This window comes from Anomaloglossus baeobatrachus, chromosome 1, assembly GCF_048569485.1.
Source record: "Anomaloglossus baeobatrachus isolate aAnoBae1 chromosome 1, aAnoBae1.hap1, whole genome shotgun sequence".
NCBI classification, from domain to species: domain Eukaryota; kingdom Metazoa; phylum Chordata; class Amphibia; order Anura; family Aromobatidae; genus Anomaloglossus; species Anomaloglossus baeobatrachus.
The window spans coordinates 676651262-676676139 of record NC_134353.1 but is presented as its reverse complement, the minus strand read 5'-3'; the positions used below and the strand labels follow the sequence as shown (position 1 = coordinate 676676139).

At 41.6% G+C, this 24878-nt stretch overlaps 1 protein-coding gene across 3 annotated transcripts in view; it reads right to left on the bottom strand.

The window, feature by feature from the left end:
- The window catches only part of SEZ6L (seizure related 6 homolog like), a 720622-nt gene that overhangs the window by 34301 nt on the left and 661443 nt on the right, over window positions 1-24878 (bottom strand). For all 3 annotated transcript variants that reach the window (XM_075320063.1, XM_075320062.1, XM_075320061.1), the window contains 3 exons: window positions 21737-21931; window positions 17796-17828; window positions 12721-12835 (listed from right to left, as the gene is read on the bottom strand). In XM_075320063.1, coding sequence (XP_075176178.1) covers window positions 12721-12835; window positions 17796-17828; window positions 21737-21931 — 343 coding nt within the window. The remainder of the gene's footprint in view (window positions 1-12720; window positions 12836-17795; window positions 17829-21736; window positions 21932-24878) is intronic.

Genomic DNA, 24878 nt, shown 5'->3' with positions numbered 1-24878 from the left:
TTCCCCTGCAGCCCTCTCAGTTCTGCTGCATTACTAAATCTAAAAACTCTGATTGTGTCAGAAAGGCTGCACCCAGTGATCTAAGTGATACATTGTTACATTCAGGGGCTCTTTACCTATATGATGCTGTTTTCAGATAAGCTAGCAAAGATCTTCTGACAAATTCCTTTTTAGTGGTGATAATCCTCGCACTGGATATAACAAGTAGATATCAAATAATATTAACAACTTCATTGACATGTTTTTTGAAATGCCATAAAAATCAAGCTATACATTTTTAATAGGCTAATAATAAGGAATAGAAGAAGTGGATGTACACATAACTAGAGGACTACACATTAATTTTTCTGCGCTCTTTATCCATGAAAATGTAACTCTGCGTAGATGCAGCATACATAAAAAGATAAGGACATATTTATTGCAGATTAATTGCATCTTTAGTTTCTCCCCTTTATTTATTTTATCATATCTCCTCTTTTTCCCTCAGTTTTTGTTCTGAGACCCATTCTCATTACTGAAAGCAAAAGAAGATAGATCACTCCAAGTAAATTACTTATATTTTTTAAAATAGTAAAATTCTATGCATGTCAAATTATTGCCTGGGTTTCTTTTTGCTGTTGATCATACAGATAGGGACTCTAGATTGTGAGCCCCAATGGGGACAGTGTTGCCAATGTATGTAAAGCGCTGTGGAATTAATAGCGCTATATAAATGAATAAAATTATTATTATTATTATTATTATTGTTTATATACTGGCATAAATCTATTACGGTAAATGTGTGGCAAGAAGCAGTACAAAGAGTGACCAGGAGATGGCAGCAAGTCTCCAAAAATGCGCAATGTTTGTGAGAAAACGTGAGAAACAAGCTGGAAATTCAACACATTGTCCACGTTCCAGTCTTTTGTAGAGTTCAGCCCAATGTTATCAGGGTTTATTTTTACCATGGATGCTTAGGGCCACCATAAGGAATTAAAGGGCCCCCTCAATTGCCCATTTATGTTCTTATTAGCTGAATCTTTTAGCTTGATTTCACACTGCCCTTCCACAAACGCACATATATTTGTATGTATCTGTTGTAAAGGCAACAACAAGCCCATCCTTACCTTTAGCTAGCCAGTCTAGTACTCCATTACCATGAAATTGCTGTTTGAATCATTATGAAATGAGGCTGCAGTGCAGACATAGGACTTCACAACCTTCCGCTTCTTCGCCCAGCGTAACCATGGCCTGAGAGCTCCTTTGCTTGAACTCACAAGAGGAGAAATAAAGGCTTGTCATACCCATACCACTTTAGCCTCATCTACATATTGATTCAAATGGAGACTACTCTATACAGAAAGGACAGACAGGCTAGCTAAGAGTGTGGATGGTTGGGTCTTTCGAAGAGCTACCTGAGCATATGAACAATTTGGTGGGTGAAATCAAGCTGACAAATTCCCTTTAATTTGTACCATCCCTTTAATTTGTACCATAAGGCTGCATTTAGACAGCCCGAGAGCAGCTATTAAACGGCTGTGACAACTAAGCCGATCAGTACTCAAAATATTTTTTTCATTTCTGTCATGCCATTTTGCATAATTCCTGAAATGCACAGGAAGGGTTAACAGCAGTTGATGACAGCAGTCTTCAATATGTTGAGAGGTGCTGTTTTTAAAATGGTATCAGTTTTTGGGGTTTTCCAAGCCATAGGTCTTTTGAAGTCACTTCAAAACCAAATAAGTCCCTAGAAAAATGAGTTTTGCAAATTTCCTTGAAAATATAATAAAAAATTGTTGTTACATTTTTAAACCTTCTAACATCCTAAGAAAATGAAAGGATCTTTGACAAAATGTGTTTATATAAGGAAGACATGAGGGAAATGTAATTTATTAACGATTTTGTGTGGTGTGACTATCCGCATTAAAGTGATAATCATTCAAAGATTGAACATTGCTAATTTTTTTTAAAATTTTTCTAATTTATGATATTTTTATAATTAAATGCAAAACATATCTACATAAATTTACCATTAACATAAAGTACAATGTATCACAAAAAAACCAGTCTTAGGCTTGAAACACACATCCGTGAAACACGTGCGTGTTTGGTCCGTTTCCGTGTATACTGGAGACACGGCCAAACGTGCACCAATGTTACTATATCTCAGCGGTTACAATTGCGTTTTTGGTTATGTCCGTTAGTCCGTCTCTGTGATGCGTTTTTTGGTCCGTGTCTCACGCCAGCATGTCCGTTTTCTGCACGCAACACGCAGCACGGACCCAATGAAAGTCAATGGGTCTGTGCGCACGTCCGAGTGACACGGACGCATCTCTGTTTGCTCCCTGTACGTTTTGTGCTTTTTTCATGTGATGTCGGTCTTTTTTCTTTTTCTGTTTCGTTCTCTCCCTCAGCCCGTCGGTCGGTCTCTATGTCTGTCGGTCGGTCTCTCTGTCTTATCTGTCCCTCTAGCTGTCTGTCGGTCAGTTCCCCCCCCTCTCTCATACTTACCGCTCCCCGATCCCCGGCGCGGCGCTGCACTGCTGTTTTAAAAACTTCGGCGGCTTTTACTATTTTGAAAAAGCCGGCCGCCCATTAATCAATCTCGTATTCCCTGCTTTACCCGCCCACCGGCGCCTGTGATTGGTTGCAGTCACACACACCCACCACGCTGAGTGACAGCTGTCTCACTGCACCCAATCACAGCAGCCGGTGGGCGTGTCTATACTGTGCAGTGAAAAAAATAAATAAATAATTAAAAAAAACGGCGTGCGGTCCCCCCCCATTTTAATACCAGCCAGATAAAGCCATACGGCTGAAGGCTGGTATTCTCAGGATGGGGAGCTCCACGTTATGGGGAGCCCCCCACCCTAACAATATCAGTCAGCAGCCGCCCAGAATTGCCGCATACATTATATGCGACAGTTCTGGGGCTGTACCCGGCTCTTCCCGATTTACCCTGGTGCGTTGGCAAATCGGGGTAATAAGGAGTTATTGGCAGCCCATAGCTGCCAATAAGTCCTAGATTAATCATGTCAGGCGTCTATGAGACACCTTCCATGATTAATCTGTAAGTGACAGTTAATAAACACACACACCCGAAAAAATCCTTTATTAGAAATAAAAAACACAAACAAATTCCCTCATTACCAATTTATTAACCCCGACAAACCCTCCATGTCCGGCGTAATCCACGGACTCCAGCGTCGCTTCCAGCTCTGCTGCATGGAGCTGACAGGAGCAGCAGAAGACACCGCCGCTCCGGTCACCTCAACGCAGCTAATGAGATGAGTAGCGCGATCAGCTGCTGTCATTGAGGTTACCCGCGGCCACCGCTGGATCCAGCGGTGGCCGCGAGTTACCTGACTGACAGCAGCTGATCGCGCTACTCATCTCATTAGCTGCGTGGAGGTGACCGGAGCGGCGGTGTCTTCTGCTGCTCCTGTCAGCTCCATGCAGCAGAGCTGGAAGCGACGCTGGAGTCCGTGGATTACGCCGGACATGGAGGGTTTGTCGGGGTTAATAAATTGGTAATGAGGGAATTTGTTTGTGTTTTTTATTTCTAATAAAGGATTTTTTTCGGGTGTGTGTGTTTATTAACTGTCACTTACAGATTAATCATGGAAGGTGTCTCATAGACGCCTGACATGATTAATCTAGGACTTATTGGCAGCTATGGGCTGCCAATAACTCCTTATTACCCCGATTTGCCAACGCACCAGGGTAAATCGGGAAGAGCCGGGTACAGCCCCAGAACTGTCGCATATAATGTATGCGGCAATTCTGGGCGGCTGCTGACTGATATTGTTAGGGTGGGGGGCGCCCCATAACGTGGAGCTCCCCATCCTGAGAATACCAGCCTTCAGCCGTATGGCTTTATCTGGCTGGTATTAAAATGGGGGGGGACCGCACGCCGTTTTTTTTAATGATTTATTTATTTTTTTCACTGCACAGTATAGACACGCCCACCGGCTGCTGTGATTGGGTGCAGTGAGACAGCTGTCACTCAGCGTGGTGGGTGTGTGTGACTGCAACCAATCACAGGCGCCGGTGGGCGGGTAAAGCAGGGAATACGAGATTGATTAATGAGCGGCCGGCTTTTTCAAATTAGAAAAAGCCGCCGAAGTAGTGTGAACGCCGTGCAGCGCCGGGGATCGGGGATCGGTGAGTATGAGAGAGGGGGGGACACTTCAGTCACTCGGGGGATTAGCGGTCACCGGTGAATCCTTCACAGGTGACCGCTAATCAGTACACGGCACAGACAGAGCCGCAGCATGACAATGAAGTCGGGTGAAGTTCACCCGAGTTCATTCTCATCCCGCTACTCTGTCTTCCGACATATAGTAACGACATTTTGCATCACACACGTACATTTCACACGGACAACACATACACATGTCAGTTATTTCACTCACGCACACACGGACATTCCACACGCACATACGGCTAGCATACGGGATACACACGCAGGCCACACATACCATAAAAACGGACCTAAAAAACGGAAAACGGACCTGAAAAACGGCCCGTTTTACACGGACGTGGTTTTCACGGATGTGTGGCGGAGCCCTTAAAATCACTGAGATGTGATGAAGCATTCCAGAGTTATTACGATATGAATTGACAATGGTCAGATTTTAAAAATTTGGCCTTGGTACTAAAACACATGAAAAAGACAAAAAACATTTTTACCCTTGATTGTCAAGGTTTTGTGACCCCCATCCAATTGTGTCACTAACTCTGCCTCCAAACTAATGCCACTGTGGCTTTTTATCTTATTTTTGTGTGATCTCATGACTGCAGGACCGATAGGTGGCCATGGTGATGCTTGTACTGCTTCAATCAAAATTATTTAACAAATACCACATCTGGAATCAGTTCCAGACCTTTTGTCTGCTTTATTGATGATAGATTAATGAAGCAATAGCCCTTGCTTTTGGTCCCTTGAAAAAAAGGCAGATACATTTTAAAGAGCTGTAATTCCTAAACCCTTACTCCAATCAGGATGCAAAAACTGTTAACTTAAAGCTGAGAGTCTGCACTTTAAGCTCTTATTGATTATATAAGTGTATCTTGGTAAACAGCTAAAATGCAAAACTTTTGTCACTGCTCAAATATTTCTGGATCTAACTGTATGTTAATTCTTTTTAGCATTTTTAAGTCTGATTTCCCCCAGAATGTATCTGATAAGACACCATGTGGATATAGCATAATATGGTCTTTAGCTTGTTGGACCTGACTCTACTTGATCTTTTGGATCAGTACAAGTGTATGTCTTGAAGTTCGGAAATGGAGTCTATCAGCATTAAGTATGCACCTTACTTTGCAAACTTATAACATCTGTGCTGGTCTCTGCTTCAGCCGCTAGGCGGTGCCACACTGTTACTGCAGGTGATGCTTGATAGTATCAGTCCTGTTTTCTTCCTGGGACTTGTGGTGCTGCCTAGTCTGGAAGATATAGGGTTAATCTTGGTTTTGGTTTCTTTCTGCTGTCAGCACTCTGTGGAGCTGTTCTATAGTAACCCCAGAGAGCTAGCTCCCACTGCCAGTCAATAGAGATTCTATCCTGATTTGTGCCTCTGCTCCTGTGTTTGACCTAATAATTCCCATTTATTGATCTTAGCTTTACATTTGACTACCGGCTTGATTTTTTTTAATTCTGTTCCTGACGTGACTTGCTGGATCTGACCCAGTTTCCCGAATATCCTCCTTGCCAGCTTGCACCACCAAACAGCAGCTGAATCTGTAGCCCTTACCAAGGGACCTTTGTTTAAGTCCAGATTCATGTACGTGGGTTAAAGGGTGAAGGCCAGTAATAAAGCAGCTCAAAACTCAAACCTCAGTATTTATTGCCACTAAATATTGTTGCAGGTATTTTTCCATCATTTGGGGATTTTTTTTTTACAATCTGCCTCCTCAGGATTCTGGTGGTAGACAGTTACAGACTCCTTCTTCTATCCCATTTAGGTAGAGTAGCCAATGTTCCTTTAAGTTTGATCTTGCAAACTGCTTTTTTAATTTTTGCTAATAGACCTAGTTTTTATTCGGGGATAATTAATTGTAACTGCAACTGTATATTTAAGATGCATTCACTGTCTGCATTGCATGAATGTACAGTATGTCCCGTAGGTTCACATAAACGGTTTGGATAATAAGGATATATTAGTACAGTTGTGATGGAACTAATAAGCCCATTGATATCATGCTATGAAATCATTATCTATTTCCTTAGTTAAATTATTTCTTACAATATTATTAGTATTAACATCTATATACAGTTGAAACCAGAAGTTTACATACACTATCTAAAAAGACACATATGCATGTTTTCCTGACAATCTGACATGAAATCAGAATAAACCTTTCCCATTTTAGATCAATTAAGATCCCCATAATTATTTATATTTGCCAAATGCCAGAATAATGAGAGAGAGAGAGAAGAGAGAGAGAGAGAGAAGAGAGAGAAGAGAGAGAGAGAGAAGAGAGAGAGAGGGAGAGAGAGAGGGAGTGAGAGAGGGAGAGAGAGAGAGAGAGAGAGTGGAGAGAGAGAGAAAGAGAGAAGAGAGAGAGAGAGAGAGGGAGAGAGAGAGAGGAGAGAGAGAAGAGAGAGAGAGGGAGAGAGAGGAGTGAGAGAAGAGAGAGAGGAAGAGAGAGAATGTTTTAAGGCATTTTAATTACTTTCTGCAAAGTCAATTTACATACATTAAGATTACTATGCCTTTAAACAATATGGGACAGCCCATATGATGATGTCCTGTTTTTCTGAAGCTTTTGATAAGGTTTATTGGCAACATCTTAGTTAATTAGAGACACACCTGTGGATGTATTTTAATGCACACCTGAAACACCCTGCTTCTTTATGTAGCATCATGGGAAAGTAAAAAAAATCAGCCAAAAACACAACAAGGGAATTCTGGACCTGCACAAGTCTAGTTCATCCTTGGGTGCAATTTCCAGATACATAAAGGTGCCTCGTTCATCTGTACAAACAATTAGAAGCAAGTACAAAAAAGATGGGAATGACCAGCCATCATACCGCTCAGGAAGGAGACGGGTTCTGTATAAGAGAGATGAACGTGCTTTGGTCAGACATGTGCATATCAACCCAAGAACAAAAGCAAAAGACCTTGTGAAGATGCTGGTGGAAGCTGATATGATTGTGTCATTATACACAGTGAAATGGGTACTGTATCAACATGGGCTGAAAGGCTACTCTGCCAGGAAGAAGTGATTACTCCAAAAGAAACATAAAGAAGCCAGATTAATGTTTGCAAATAATGCACACAGGAACAAAAACCTTAATTTTTCGAGACATGTCCTGTGGTCTGACAAAACTAAAATTAAACTGTTTGGCCGTAATGACCATTGTTACATTTCGAGAAAAAAGGGAGAAGCTTTGAAGCCTAAGAGCACCATCCCAACTGTGAAACACTGTAGAAGGGACTGAGGCACTTCACAAAATAGATGGCACCATGGGGAAAAAAGATTATATGGAAATACTGAAGCAACATATTAAGACATCAGCAAGGAACTGAAAGCTTCGGCGGAAATGGGTCTTCTAAATGGACAATGACCAAAAGCATAATGCCAAACTGGTTACAAAGTGGTTTAAGGTTAACAAAGTCAATGTTTTGGAGGGGCCATCACAAAGCCCTGATCTCAACCCTACTGGCAAAGCTGGAAAAGAAGGTGCGAGCAAGGCGACCTACAAATATGGCTCAGTTACACCTGTTCTGTCAGGAGGAATGGGTCTAAATTCCTACGAACTATTGTAAGAAGCTTGTGGAAGGATATCCAAAATGTTTGACACAAGTCATACAGTTTAAGGGCAATGGTACCAAATACTAATGAAATGTATGTAAACTTTTGACATTGCAGAAAGGAATAAAAATGTCTTAAAACTTTCTCTCTCTCTCTCTCTCAATATTCTGGCATTTGGCAAAAATATATCATTTTGGTTACTAATTGACCTTACATGGGAGAGGTTTATTCTGATTTCATGTCAGATAGTGAGAAAAACATGCAGATGTGTCTTTTTAGATAATGTATGGAAAGTTCTGGTTTCAACTGTAGCATAAATGGCAATATCCGTCTGTGTACATTATTTGCGATTATGAGAATGATAGGTACATATCCTCTGTATGAAGATATTTTATGTGCAAATACTGAATAAGCTTTTGTGCTTTGCATTTTTTTTGGCCAGCCCATCAGGAAATATGGGTATTTTATTATTGCAGATGCTATTACTATTGGCCTTCTTTTTTACACCCCATTTACCAGCCTTATTCAGTAGCTTTAATCAATAAGCTAAATGCAATAAGTAACTATGGGGATATAGATATAGATCAGTCCCTGATGGTTCCTAGAAAGTAATGTTAACAATCTCGCTAAAAACCAATAGAAAAAGTGACTGCTAAACGATAGCATAAGCCTAGCAAGTTAGAGAAATTTTACAACGTTACATTAAAGGGAATCTGTCACCCTTGTTTTTGCCACTTAATCTGAGAGCAGCATAACATAGGGGCAGAGATCCTGATTCCAGCATTGTGTCATTTACTGGGCTCCTTAGTTTTGTTTTGATAAAATCACTGATTAATCAGCAATAGATTATCATTACAGGACTACTTGGCGTGCTTCCAGGTAGTCCAGCATATTCATGAGCTCGGCAAAACTGCTAGATATGCAACAGAGAAAACATTGATTTTATCAAAATGACAGCAAACAGCTCAGTAAGTGACACATAACTGGAATCAGGATCTCTGTCTCTAGATTATGCTGCTCTCAAATGGGGGAGCAAAAACCTGGAGACAGATTATTTTGAACCCCTTCACTACCTATGACGTAATGGTTTATCCTAAATCATGAAGGGGTGACCACTGCTGGCTGCTGCGGTGAGCCAGCGACGATCACCGCACATATCTGCTTATTTGAACAGCAGTCATGTGTGCCTCGCAGGCACAGCTGGATTCGTGATCCACCCGTGCCTGTTAACCCCTTAAATCACATGTTGACAGCGTGATTAAATGGCCGTGGCTGGGAAATCGCCTTACCTATTGCCATCGGAGGCCCTGTGACATGATCATGGGGAGCCGATGGTGGCCATGGTAGAGACGGGTCATGTAATGACTCCTGTTGCTATCACGACACAGTTCCAGTTACAGCCGAAAGAATGCCGGCTGTAACAAGAATGCAGCATTTCTGCTCATCAGAGCAGTGCTGCTCTGATCAACAGAAATGAATGAGCGATCAGAAAGCTGATCCTTATAGCCCCCTAGGGGGACTAGTAAATAAAAATAACTAAAAGAAAAAGTTTTACATTTTTTTAAAAATATAAATACCTAAAAGTTCAAATCATTCGCCCCATTGAAAACTAAAGGGTTAAAAAATAAAAAAATATACACATATTTGGTATTGCCGCGTTCAGAAATGCCCGATCTATCAATATATAAAATCAATTAATCTGATCATTAAACGGCGTAGTGGTAAAAGACTTCCAATTGCCAAAATTACGTTTTTTGGTTGTCGCATATTTTTGCGCAAAATGCAATAACAGGTGATCAAAATGTGGTATCTGCACAGAAATGGTACCATTAAAAACGTCCACTTGGGATGCAAAAAATACTTTGTCAAAGAGCCCCATATCCCAAAAAATGACTGCTATGGGTCACGGAAAATGGCACAAAAAGTGTGCCCCTTTTTTGGACATATTTCTCAATTTTTTTAACCTCTTAAATAAAACTAAACTTATATATGTTTGGTGTCTATGAACTCATTCTGACTTGAGGCATCACACCAACAGATCAGTTTTACCATATAATGAACACGGTCAATAAAATACCCCCAAAACTATTGTGTTTTTTACGCATTTGGATTTCTTTTGCTGTATTCCAGTACACTAGAGGGTAAAATGTATGGTTTCATTTAAAAGTACAACTTGTCTCACAAAAAACAAGCCCTCATATGTCAAGATTGACGGAAAAATAAAAAAGTTACGGCTCTCGGAAGAAGGGGAGCAAAAACCCCCCCAAAAAACGGAAAATGGAAAATCGCACGAGTGTGAAGGGGCTAAAGGTTTTCTAATTAGAGAACTCTCTATAGCCTGGAACCCAAACTGCCAGCCTTTGAAATTATATGGAGTTTCTGATTACATTTTAGGACTATATGTGCTATGGTTGTTTACATGCAGCTTTAGAAAGTCGCCTACTTCGTTGTTCTTTTTAGCTTTTTTATATAGTGTTCAGATATTTTTTTCACTTATGGATCTACTTTTTGTGAAGCTCAGCAATCCAAAAAAGACAAAGCAATAATGATGTTAGGAAACGTTTTGTATGCACTTTTAAGTTTTCCATAGTAATGATTGAAAAACAGAGCCAAATAAATCCATGAAGAGACATTTTCCCCAAGTTGCATTGCTCTTTTGTCATTGGCGAAGGGCCTGGAGGTGGACCTTGAGCGATCAGACAACCCTTTTAAGAAATAGAAGGATCCCTCATGGCCGGAGAGGCGTACACAGTTGTCTCGTCTTTGATTTGTGTGCAGTAATGCTCGCTCAGAGATGTTGGCATAATGTTCACATGCCCTAACAGTATTATCATTTGGGTGATTTGCATGCTGGTACCATTCCAGCTAATTTACTTCAGCTGCTCATATTTAATGCTAAAGGGAAAAATTCTCTTTCCATGTCACACGGAATTAACTGACCTGCAGTATGTGAATACTAAAGCCTGCTTTACACATTGCAATTTCGCATATGATATCGTATGCGATTTGCAACGCCCCCATCGTATGTGCAGCACGTTCAATTTGTTGAAAGTGCTGCACAAACGATTAATCCCCGTCACACATACTTACCTTCCATACGACCTCGATGTGGGCGGCGAATGTCCACTTCCTGGAGTGGGAGGGACGTTTGGCATCACATCGACGTCACGCGGCAGCCGGCCAATAGAAGCGGAGGGGCGGAGCTGAGCGGGACGTAAACATCCTGCCCACCTCCTTCCTTTCGCATTGTGGGCCGGGAGCCACAGGAGGCAGGTGAGATCTGTTCATCGTTCCCGGGGTGTCACACACTGCGATGTGCGCTACCCCGGGTACGATGAACAATCTGACGTTCAATTCATCAGGAATGAACGACGTGCATGCGATGAACGGTTTTTCGTTCAATCGCAATTGCGCGTCGCTGTCACAGGCTACAACATACCTTACGATGCCGGATGTGCGTCACTTACGACGTGACCCCGCCGACACATCGTAAGATATCTTGTAGCGTGTAAAGCAGGCTTAAGAGTTTTCACCTAGGAAAGTATGGAGAAAGTAGATTTACTACCATGGGTTTATTTTAAGTTTATTCTAAAAAATATACAAATGTGTGAATGATGACTGCTGTATTGTCACAACGGTAATCACAATGCCATCAATAAATGCTGGATAAGCACCGTACAACTGTAGTACTAGATCCATATGGAAAACTATTCCAATGTAAAATGTTAATATACAAAATAATGGTCAAATAAACAAATGTTTAATGGTCGCTTTATGAGAATAACAGGCCCAGTTTTACCAGTGATTTTCATCCAAGTTTTATCCCAATATGACCTGATTTTTGTCAGTTTTTCTTGTATGTGGAAAAAAAGTTTTTCCATCTTCTTCTACGTACCAGTCCATGAAAAACGAACATCACTCAAATGGCATCCATGTGCTGTCCGATTTTGTCATGGACTCATAGAATTGCATTGTCAAGTTTGATTCTACACTGAGATCATTATCAGACATATCTCTGAGATTTTACATAGACAACTTGGTACAAAGAAAATTACGGACATATCAACAGCCCCATAAACTACACGAATACAGGGGCATAACGACGGTCGTTGAAGAGTGGTGAGGGCAGGGGGCACGCTGTCCCAAGTGCCTGCTTCAGCTGTATGGGCATCCGATGGCACACATCCAACTGGAATGCATTACAGAACAAAGACTTGTCAGCGGCATGCACATGACTGGGGGCACATGACAATGACGTCATGCATCATGGCATGTATGCCAATATCAGCTGCCTGCCACTGTGCGCCGGCTAGAGAAGAGGACACTGTGCAGTGTAGGATTGGAGGGAGGTGAGTGGAATTTTTTTTGTTGTTTTTTTATGCATTAGAGACAGAACGAAGACTGTACATATCAGGAAGGGGCCCAGGATAAGGACATACAGTACATACAAGGATGGGCTCAGGGTGGGGACCACATATACAAGGATGGAGACCATATATGCCAGCATGGGCCCAGGATGAGGACATATATACCAGGATGGGCCCAGGATGTGGACATATATACCAGAAAGGGAGATATATGTACCAGGATGAGGGATATATATATATATATATATATATATATATACATATCAGGATGGGACTAGGATGAAGACATATATACCAGAGTGGGCCCAAGATGAGGACATCTATACCAAGATGGGCCCAGAATGAGTACATATATACCAGAGTGGGGACATATAGATCAGGGTGTACCCAGGATGAAGACATATATATCAGGATGGGCCCAAGATGAGGACATGTATATCAGGATGGGAAATATATACCAGGATGGGCCCAGAATGAGAACATATATACCAGGATGGAACCAGGATGAGGGTCATATATACCAAGATAGGGGACAGTATATACCAGAATGGGGAAATATATACCAGGACTTTTATTTTTACTATGATAAGAATTTTCTTTATGCTAAAAATACCTTGTTATATAAATGTACGCTCCTCCAAGCAACACAGAAATGATTACTACTGGGATGAAGATTGCCAATGCCATGTTCCCTCCTTCCAAGGATGTTTCTGCAGCTGCTTCTGCCACTAGAAAAAAATAAATATAGATCAACAACATTTATTTACCAGGCAAAGACATGTGAATTCACAATTTTAATCTTAAATTTCTTTTGCCTTCTTTGAACTAACCTGTAGCTAGAGCCGCGATCCTAGATGCCCTGAACTCAAGGTTCATAAATACAGTAAGTGTTTTTGATCCCTTCTGGTCACGAGCTCCTGGGCACTGCCCTAGCTATTGTCTAAATCCTAAAGCCTTGTCAAGTGCAGCTCTCGCTTTAACTGTTCTCATGCTTCCATTCAAGGTATTCTGTGCAGCGCTGTCTGTTTGACTTCAATGTTGACTCCAGGATTTATATTTACAGCCTTTTATATGGAATATTTGCTGGCAGTGCCACGTTTGGATGAAAATTGTGTCAACTTAATGCGCTACAGCTGAAAAGACGTCATATCATCTCCGTGTGGTATGAAGAAATACGCAGATAAAATCAGTAGAAAATGAGATAAGACCATTTATGTTTAATTAGAACGGGTATGTTAATCTGTTCTACAGAACTCTGTATTAGACTAGATGGACGCATTTGGAAATGTTGGCAAACAGTATGCTGAAATGGGAAAATTAAACCTGTGTTTTTATAACTTTATCAGTGTCTATTTCAACCGTACCATCAGGGTTGCCAACTCTACAGAAATTTCAGGACAGTCCGTATAGTAGGGACTTTTTTGTCCTGTCCGTAAAAAAACTTCGAGGCCACTGCACCAATAATAAATGTCCTCCATGTTATTTATTTTTAGTATATGTTGAGAGACATTTTTGATTTTGTTTGTAACTATTGTTTGTGCAAATTGTGACACTTCATTGTCGTAAATGCCTAAGCCAAGTTCTTCAGTGTTTTACATAATTTCTTATACCATTTTTTAATAGGGCAAAACTTAGAAAAGAGATAGGTGATGTGTTATAACCTTTTGGCATGGAGTACGACTTAAGGCGGCGTCACACGGTACGATCTATCGTGTGATCGCACGAGCGATAGTACCCGCCCCTGTAATTTGTGCGTCATGGGCAATTAGTTGGCCGTGGCGCAGAAAGTCGTTAACCCCCTGTCACACGTACTTACCTACCAGACGACGTCGCTGTGGGCGGTGAACATCTTCTTCCTTAAGGGGGAGGGACGTTCGGCGTCACAGCGACGTCCCACAGCGGCCGGTCAATAGAATCGGTGGGGCGGAGATGAGCAGAACGTAACATCCCGCCCACCTCCTTCCTTCCGCAATGCCGGTGGGACGCAGGTAAGCTGTGTTCGTCGTTCCTGGGGTGTCACACGTACTGATGTGTGCTGCCTCGGGAACGATGAACAACCGGAGCACAGAAGGAGGACCGACATTTTGAAAATGAACAACGTGTCAATGAGCAACGATAAGGTGAGTATTTTTGCTCATTCACAGTCGTTAGGAGCTGTCACACGCTACGACATCTCTAACGATACCGGATGTGCATCACAAATTCCGTGACCCCGCTGACATATTGTTAGATATATCGTAGCGTGTGACGGGGCCTTTACACTGTTGGAACATAGAAATCTCAACACCAAAAAGGAAAACATGTAGAATTATGAAAATCACAAGATTGAAAGACTTGTTGATAGACAATACCACATACTGCTCATGCTACTGTGGTCATCCTAGATTACCAGAGATGGTGCAGGCCATGGTAGCACAATAATATTAATCAAAATTTCTGTTCTGCACTCGGAGCTAGAAGACAGTGGTGCTCTGTAGTAGGGTATGCATGTATTTTGTACCTTGGTATCACACTTAGGCAATATGTCTCACATAGAGCGCATCCTCATTGCCAATCAATTGTAAAATGAGTTACCACTAGATATGAGTGGACCTGAACTTTAAAATTCGCTGTTCTTTCCAAACACAGACTTTACAAAAAGATCAGTGTTCAAGTTTGGAGTTTGGGTTCTTTAAGTATGCAAATAACTCGATCGAGCATTGGTACACTCAATGCTCAGCCAAGGACGAGCCACTTGCAGTGTCTGAATCCTTCGCACTAGGGGTAAAATCAGAGTTATTGGATGTAGTGTATACAAAATAAAAGAAAAAACCCTGCTCTACCTCTCTTAGAAGAGCTCTTTTTATGGCTGGCTGCATGTGCGTGGAGACCCAAACTGCCCAATCAGTGACTTCTATTGTGGTTCAGGTCAAGTCCGGGTCCCAAACCGAACTTTATCTAAAGTTCGGCTGCACCAGAACTTCAATGGGCCCTTTCATCTCTGATTATCAGTGCATTCCTCAGACAACATTCAGGTTATGTGCACACGTTGCGTTTTTTTCAGCGCGGAAAAAAACGCACCCTCTGGCAGAGAGGAGAATTGTAAACAATGTGTTTTGGAAAAACGCAGCAAAAACGCATGCGTTTTTCATGCGTTTTTCATGCTTTTTTTAAGCGTTTTCCATGTGTTTCCTTCAAGTGCGTTTTTGACCACATGATCCAGTGACAGTGCCACAGTACATCCAGTACACAGTGCCAGACTTCCTGCAGAGATGTGAGTGTTGTCCATGGGAGAACGCAGCTGCCCATGCCCACGATTTGGGTTCAGGCTGCTGTGGACTTGCTCTATTCTACCTGCAGAGAACACTCTTGTCTCCGCAGTATAAATTGACATGCTGAGGTTCGAGAAGCTGCACCACAGGTCAGTGTATGCTGCGGAGAAGAGAAGCACAGTGGGCACGGGATTTCTAAAATTCCTTCCACTGTGCTTCTACTGCACAACGCAGCGTTATGGACGCAGGGAAAACACTCTGCGCCCATAACGCTGCAAACCCTGATTGTGGGCACACAGCCTAAAATGTGTCAATGGATGTCAAACATATATATAACGTCCCACCCCCCCTGCATATTCTAAGCTGGCGCCCTTTAGTGCCTTTCATGTGGCATTAAAGGGTGCCTAGCCTTGTATTTAGCCCAAAAAAAAATAATTAAAATAAATGATGTGGGGTCCCCCCTATTTTTGATAGCCAGTCAGGGTAAAGCAGACAGCTGTAGCCTGCAAACCACAGCTGACAGCTTCATCTTGTCTGGTGATCAATTTGGAGGGCTTCCCAAGCTAATTAAAAAAAAACAAAAACGTGGGGTCCCCCCCAAATTAGATCACCAGCCAAGGTGAAGCTGACAGCTGGGGTCTGATATTCTCAGGATGGGAAAAGCCATGGTTATTGGACTCTTCCCAGCCTAAAAATAGCAGGCCAGAGCCGCCCCAGAAGTGGCGCATCCATTAGATGCGCCAATCCTGGCGCTTTGCCCCAACTCATCCTGCGCCCTGGTGCGGTGGCAAACGGGGTAATATATGGGGTTGATACCAGCTGTAATGTCACCTGGCATCAAGCGCAGCAATTAGTGATGTCACGGCGTCTATTTGATACCAGACATAACTAATTGACAGTAATAGCAAAGAAAATTGACAACCAAAAAAAAATTTATTTGAAAAAACACTCCCCAAAAACATATCCTCTTTCACCAATTTATTGAAAAGAAAAAAAATTGGGTCCGCAGTGTCCATTTTTGACGTCCCACGTCGCCTCTGGACCTTCTAGAATATGGGGGGCACGCTCAGGGAACGTGTCCCCCATTTTCTAGTAGTGTAGACCCTCCATTTGAGGAGAGTGGGTGCAAAGAATCTGCACCCACTCTCCCCGGGTCACAGCTGCACAGTGCCGAGCAGCAGCCAGCACAGCTCACACTGAACACAGGAAGCTGTCAGCTGCTCGGCACATGTGACCGGCGCGCACTGTGAAGGAGGAGGGGGCCGCGGGGGATCAGAGCTGAGACAGGTACGGGGGTTACCGGGGGACACCAAGCGGGAATAGGGGGTGACCTGGCAGGGCCTGGGGAGCAGTTTTCTGTCGCATGTGTTATTGCACATGCGACAGAAACAGAGGAGTAGGGCGGCCGGTGCGCTGCTGTGCGCGCGGCCATGTTGAATTTTCGGGAGGGGGGTCGGGGGTCGGGGCGGGCACTTTGGCGACATCGGGGGCTTTCCTGAACTTTGCCAGGAAGTGAGGTCAACAGGAAACCTCTTGACCTCACTTCCAGGTAAAATGCCTGCATTCTGTATGCCGACAAAGCCCGCAACAAAAAAGCAGCTCACTGCGTTGTAGCTGCGTTCTGACCCGCATCATTGATTTCAATGGGGGAGATTTTTGGCATCCAAAACGCTGCGTTTAGAAACGCAGCGTGTGCACTGATTTTTCGGCTTTCTCAAACACTTTGCTGGGAAAGCTGAACGCATGCAATTTGCCACTGAAACGCTGCGGTTCTAAACGCAGCGTTTCCACGGTAAAAAACGCAACGTGTGCACACAGCCTCAAACCTCACTGATAGCAGCCAAGGAGTGTGTGTGTTTCCGCACGTGGTGCTCATATGAAATACTAAATAAATTGAGATGTTTTGAAAATTTTTCTTACATTTTTTCTTCATTTGCTTATTATTAACATGTCTATCTAGGCTGTGAATTCTATAATTCCATGACTTTTCCTTCTTGATGTTGCAATTTTAATGTGGAGAAGTGTATGCATTTATTTATTTTGCTCACTTATACAGCGCTAATCATTCCATAGCACTTTACAGATGTGTTCATTACTGTCCCCATTAGGGCTCACAATCTAAATTCCCTTTCAGTATCTCTTTGGCGTGTGGGAGGAAACCAGAAGAAAACCGCACAAACACAGAGAGAACATACAAACGTCTTATGTTTCCATTTCTACAAAAACATGTAACAGTTCACACATTGGTTTCCCTCTCTTATCTCATTTTGGGAACTATACTCTATGAAGCCTAAAATTTGCGCTGGTGTAATTTACTCAGAATTTATCATTAAAATGCAACATTTGATAAATATGGAGAGGTAGAATTGAAGTAAGTATACTAAACATTTTCTGTAAATAGCGCCAGTTTTGAAAAATGAGGGTAAATACCACTTACCTTGTAATGCGTGTTCAAACCTGTCTTGTGTTGCTATATAAAAAAAGGAAATAAAATCAATATCACTTAATGAAATGTCCCAAAAAAGTAGAAATAAGCGCTGGTCACCAAACATTTACATCAGTGAGAAAATATGATTTACCAGGGCTAGGAGGAAAAAGCAAAGGTGGTGCTCAGCAAATACCGTAGATAAGGACAAAGTATAGTAAAAAGAGCAAAGAACGTATGGCACTTACCAAGCATAAAAAACTTCCTTTATTTCCAAAATAATTGGATGTCAATGGAGAGAGTTATATGGTGTGGGGCTGGGAAACAGCCATTTGATCAGATGAAGCATAAGTAAGTGCGAAACAGCTGTTTCCCAGTCCCACACCATGTAACTCTCTCCCATGATATGCACTTATTTTGGAAATAAATGAAGTTTTTTATGCAGTTTGGTGAGTTTCGTCAGTTCTTTTCTCTTATTATTTCACTTTATGAAATGATAAAAACTTGATTGAACTTTGTCCAAAATTATGTGACACTAGTACCACATTGGAGGGTCATATTCCAGAGTTGTAGGCAATCTATGTGCTTCTATTTGGTGCTGTCATTCGGTGTCATAGTATGAAGATATTCTCCCCTTGATGGAACACTTTTGAGGAAGATTAGCTTTGTAAAACCAGACATACAAAAAAAGGAGATAGCAGTATAGATTCAATGTTTATATGGCTCTTGGGCACTAATTATAGGGACTCTATGTCATGGTCGTCTCTCTGCTATAAGAGATTAATGACAGGTTCTGGGGTCTGAATCTCACTTTACCTCGTAAGACTTTGCTATTTAAATATGGTTTTCTTTCCTTTGGGTAAGAAAGGGTTAATGTCAGTTTGCTTTCCAGCAGCCTCAGACTCCTGATCAGGTGTTTCCAGTTTGGACCGCTTCCAGTCCCTTTATATACTTTTTGCTACTAGCAGATGATGCTGATTATTCTTGAGTCAGTTGGATTCTGGCCTTGGAGGAGGAAGGAACTGCTGAAACCCTTTGCTGAGTTGCTGGTGAGGGTGCAGTCTTGGTTCTGACTGCAGCAGTCTGTTGTAGTGTTTTCCCCCTTCCTTTCCCGGTGTGTTGTTTCAGTGCAGTGGTGGGGATAGCGTTTTTCATCTGCACACTCCATAGCCATGGACTATTGTAGTGTTATCTCAGGGCTTCAGGTTCCTGCTTGGCGACACTGAAAAAACCTGTATAGCGATTGGCTAGGAGTGATAGGTACAGCGGCAGGTAAGTTGAGGAGGGTCCATCATCCCTCTCACTAGCGCTAAGGCTCACCATTGTTTAAGTGTCCCTGGTGTACCCCTTGTTTGTTTTGGTATTACCCCTGTTTAGTTGTGTGTTTGGCCTCACGCAGGACCTTCCCTAGTCTGCGACGGGACACTCTAGCACTGCTAATAGAAGCTCTCTTGCTGGACATATGGGGAAAAGGGTAATATTTAAGGGCAGGGCTTAGGTGTAAAATATTTATATGACTACTCTCTTAATTCTCAAAGGTTTACAATCTAAAATTGAACCTGCTATAAATATTCAGAAAATTTAATAATTTTGAGTAGTTATCTTTATAATGGTGACTTTCAGCATTAGCAATGCCTTTTTCTACACTCATATACTTAGCTGCTTTCCTTGAAGACTGAAGACAGTTCACCTGTCTCCTGAGATCCCCAAATGCACTCACATGTTTTTAATAAGAAACAAGTTCAATTTTACCTTTAGCTTTACATGGGAATAAAGTAGAAATCACCTTGTCAATCAAAAACAGTACAAAGTATTTTTATATATTCAGAAACTCTTAAAATATTCAGAAATGTTCTCGATTTTCTTCACATGACTTGCACTAAGAGGGTTACTTGCCTTGACTAAACTACTTATCTAAAGCATCAATCAAGAATTGACACAGCCCCCTACAGAATGGGTACATAATGGGGTCATATATATTAAAGCCACTATCCTCGTGACTGATTCACTGTTGGAGCAATAAAGAACAACAGCATCTGATAAAGATTGGTATTTCTTATATCGGAATATAATATGCAGTTAGTTTTCAGTGTTCTCAATTTATTAAATGAAGCCAAAAATTACATCCAATCTTTTATTTCAGAAGCAATAAATCAACCAGAACTACAAACCACAAATGAAGAATAAGGTTCCATAAAAAGAAGCAAATGTGTGCTCCCGGCTGTCAAATTTCGAAGATCGTATAACATTGTGGGTGTCATTTATCAAAGTGTTACTGATTAATGAGGTTGTTCTGGCTGTAGGTTCAGTCTATTGGAATGGGAGCCTCGGACAGAAGAGCCACATTAAGTGATAATGGAGTTTGATGACTTGTAACTCCTCCTATCACTCTATATAAATACTCAATAAAGAACTTAGCAGGGTCAATTACGCCGAACCTCGGATTCTAAATAGTATGCTGGAAATGTCTCTTGTCTTTGGTTACTCCCTATTCATGACAGATTATGGCGGAAAACATTATTCTTTTCTTGATTTCAATTATTGACCAGGATATTTTATTATTATAGAAGTAGCAAATAAAATTACAATTTCTGCTACCTTAGTAAAAAGTACAAAAGACATTTGGATTTCCTTTTAGAAGTTTTAATAACTTGTTCTAATGACATCCCAGTTTGAGTATAATAAAACTATGGCTGATTCTGAAATCAAAAGCTCATATCATACCAGATGCTTCACACTATGTTATCCAAAGCAGCTATTGCTGGGTAACAAGTTACTCTAACACAGACATCTGTTTAGTGTAACCTGGCAGAATCTCTCTTTTCATCTCTACTGGGTGACATGAAATGCGTTGGGCGTTGAAGATACCATCTGCTCACAAAGGCCACTGTAGAATACAATAATTTGTTTTTAAGGCCCCTAAACTTCAAACTATCAAGTGGTAAATGACTAAGATGAGTTGACTGTTCCTATCCTAAGAGGCTGACTATATCAGTTTTTAAAAATCTCTTTACATCATAGCTCCTTGGCACTACATGATTTATGGGATTAATACCTAAAAGACTGTTAGAAACATGCAATAAAATAAGTGATTTTTTTTTAAGCTGAAAGGACATGTAATAATATCTAGGGATGATTGAATACCTCAAATATTCGGCTACACCCATATTCAACGAATAGGTTGCCACTATTTGCAAATATTCGATGTGCAATGTAAGTCTATGGGAAACCCGAATAGTTGCCGAATAGCAACTATACGGGCTTCCCATAGACTTACATTGCGCATCGAATATTCACATAGCAGCGACCTATTCATCGAATATATGCGAAGCCGAATATTGCCGAAAATTTGTGATATTCGATCATAACTAATAATATCCCATGACTTGACAGGTGAATTTTTGTATAGGCTGAATGGACAGTCATGAGAGTCATAAGTTACAATATACAGAAGATAAAAGTCATCCAATGTTGACTAATTAGACCAATAATTTTTTGAAAATATTTCGTAAGATGTGGAAAATGGCAGAATTTGACAAAAATGTGATCTGTATAACAGTTTTTTTTTACCTATAGTAAGCTAAAACTGTATGTGTAGGCCATTCTTTACCCCACTGACAGGCACAGACAGAAGAGGGGTCCTGTGCAAGAACAATATAAGGGCCCTTTGCAAAGCTCATGAAAATGCACAATTCCACCTGCTTTGGAGGTAGAAATGGGCCCCCTTACCCTTAGGCCATGTGCGCCTGTACAGGTTGTACCAATAATATGTCCTCCCCTGATGTACCAGTCATTCACCACTTTGGGTATGCATATTGTGCAGTTTTTTTCATTCTTAATGAGTCTATCATCGGATATTGCTGGTGACATAGTTATACAATTGATTCATTCTGGCCTATTCTTGTTTTCCTGTATATGGCCACCTTATAATAAAGGGGACTGATTATAAATACCTTTGCATATTGGAAGTGGCCCACTCCATTGAGATGGCTGACCTAGTATACATTTGATTGTGACTTCTCCCATTAATTCAAAACCTTCATAGCACATAAAAGTGAGCGACTCTCCAGGGAGATATAGCCTTTTGTAGAGTATTTGATAGCCATTTTCAGGCAGTCCAGGATTATCACAAGCAAGCGACTCTTCAGCTGTAAAGACATGTAAAGAATATCAATCTAGGGTGAAAGTATAATTAACTATAATCTGCTGAGAATTTTCGTTGGGTGCCCAAACACATAAGATAGCTATTAATCTACCACTTTCTCTTCAGACTTCCCAATGAACATAAAATAGTTGTTGGCAGATCACTATCTCTCCAGACCCCTCGGTACACATAAAATCAACAGGTTCAGATGACGGTGTAATATATATGAGGGAACCAGCCAACTGATGGTTGGGGAGTTATCGATCGCACATGTCTGACTTTGGACTGCTGATCACATTGTTCTCCCGGAGATAAGCCGACAACTGATGTGTCAGCTTATCTCTAGAGAAAGATCCAGTGCCTTTTTCATAGAGAGCACAAGAGCGCAGACTCGTGTGTATAGGATAGTTGACGGAGATAGCTTTCGGCTGAACGATCTGCCAAAATATTATTTAGCTATCTAATGTGTATTGCCTGCTTATCATAGCTATTGGGAGACTCCCCCATACACATTAGATAGCTATTGGTGGAACGGTATCTCTCAAAACTCATCTATACACAAAAGATAGCTATCTCTCCGCTATCAGCCCCTGACATTGCTTCATGTGGCCTGAAGGCACCATTGACCCCTTGAGGATTGTGGCCGGTCTCACAGCCATTGACACCAGCGCTTCTTTTCAACTGAATGTACATCCATAGACGCATATTCCATTGAAATGTATTGCAGCACAGAGACCAGCTCTCTCCAGAATGGGGCACATTACTACAAGAAGGGGATAAGGATGGGTACATAACTACAAGAAGGGGACCAGGATGGGGACATTACGAGGGGTTGCTGAAAAGTCTTTGGCTTTAGCCAGAAAGAAACGAGATAGGATGATGAAACTTTACATTTATTCTACATACTCTCCACTAATGTCAACACACTTCTTTCATTGGTATTCCAAGTTCTGTAATCCTAGCAAAAAGAAGGATTTTGATTGTGCCTCAAACCAGGCATCCGTAGCAGCCATGGCATCAGAAATGCTGTGAAGTTTGGTAAGTTTGGAAAGTTTGGTGTTTATTCAGGTTTGGAAACAGATGATAGTCGAAGGGAGCTAGATCTGGTCAATAAGTTGGGTGGTCAACCAGCTGGAAGCCCAGCTCTGCCAGTTTTGTCATGGTCACTTGTGCAGTGTGAGTAGAGGCATTGTTTTGTAGGAACAAGATTCCTTTGGACAGCTTTCTGCGCCTTTTTGCCTTCAGAGCTACCTTCAATTGGTCTAAAATTTCAATGTAATACCTAGCATTGATGGTGGAACCCTTTTGAAGGTACTCCACTAGCAGCACGGCCTCCTTATCACAGAACACAGATGACTTTTACACCCTGAACTTCTTTGGATGAAGAGAACCACTGTGTCTTCACTCTTTTGATGGCTCCTTGTTCTCAGGGTCATACAAATAAATCCAGGACTCATCCATAGTGACCAGTTGATCCAGGAAGTTCTTATGAGTCTGGAAATGCTGACAAATGGATTGGGACGTTTTCACTCACGTTTCTCTGATCTGTTGTCAAACATTTGGGGGCCCCACTTTGCAGATAGCTTCCTCATGTCCAAATGTTCATGGATAATGACACAAACACGTTCACGGGAAATCCCCATGATGTCGGCTCTTGCTTTAGCTGAAATTCATTGATTCTCCAGTATGAGGTTGTGCACAGCATCTCCGGAGCAGATCTCCGGAACAACAACCACTCTTGGTCATCCAGGACATTTCTTATCATTGGTGCTGAAGTGGCCCGTTTTAAATTTGGCAACACAGTTCTTAACTGTGGAATATGAAGGGCATTGATCCCCCAATGTCTGCAACATATCGCCATGAATATCCTTCATGGACTTTTCTTGCAGAAACAAGAATTTTATCACTCCTCTGCTCTCAGTTGTTGTGAATATCACATTAGACTCCGCCATTTTGTTTACCCGCATGCGTAGAACACTGTTGCCATTAGCAACAAACACAAAAGTTTGAAAACATATATTAGACACAACATATAAGACTTTCATGTGATGTAACATTCGTTAAAAAAAAGATAACAAAACCAAAAACTTATTAGCAGCCCCTCGTACTACAAGAAGGGGATCAGAATGGGGACATTACTACAAGAAGAGAACCAGGATGGGTACATTACTACAAGAAGGGGACCAGAATGGGGACATTACTACAAGAAGGGGACCAGAATGGGGACATTACTACAAGATGGGGACCAGAATGGGGACATTACTACAAGATGGGCACCAGAATGGGGACATTACTACAAGAAGAGGACCAGGATGGACGCATTGCTACAAGAAGGGGACCAGAATGGGGACATTCCTACAAGAAGGGGACCAGAATGGAGACATTACAACAAGAAGGGGACCAGGATGGACATATTGCTACAAAAAGGGGAGCAGAATGGGCAGATTATTACAAGATGGGTATCAGGATGGGGTTCATTACTACAAAAAGGGGATCAGGATAGGGAACTTTACAACAAGAAAAAATATATGATATCACTAATAATGTTACTTCATCTTGCAAAGAATGCAGCTCCCCAAATTATTATTTTTTTCTATGTGCGGTCCATATACCCAGCAGAATTTGATGCATCTGCTTTAGACTCTCCAAACTCCTCCATACACATAAGATAGCTATTGTCAGACTGCTATCTCTTTAGACTTCACCATACACAAAACATTGCTAAAGGCAAACTGCTATGTCTGCAGACTCCACCATATTTTTGCTATTGGCAAAATGCTATAACTCCCCCATACACAAAAGTTAGATATTTCCAGACTGCTATCCCTCCAGACTCTTCAAACTCCCCCATAGACATAAGACAGCTACTGTCAGACCGCCATCTCGCTAGACTCCCCCCCACACATGAACATCTGACTTGGCTGAGCATTGAAGTGTTAAGTGAGTGAGAG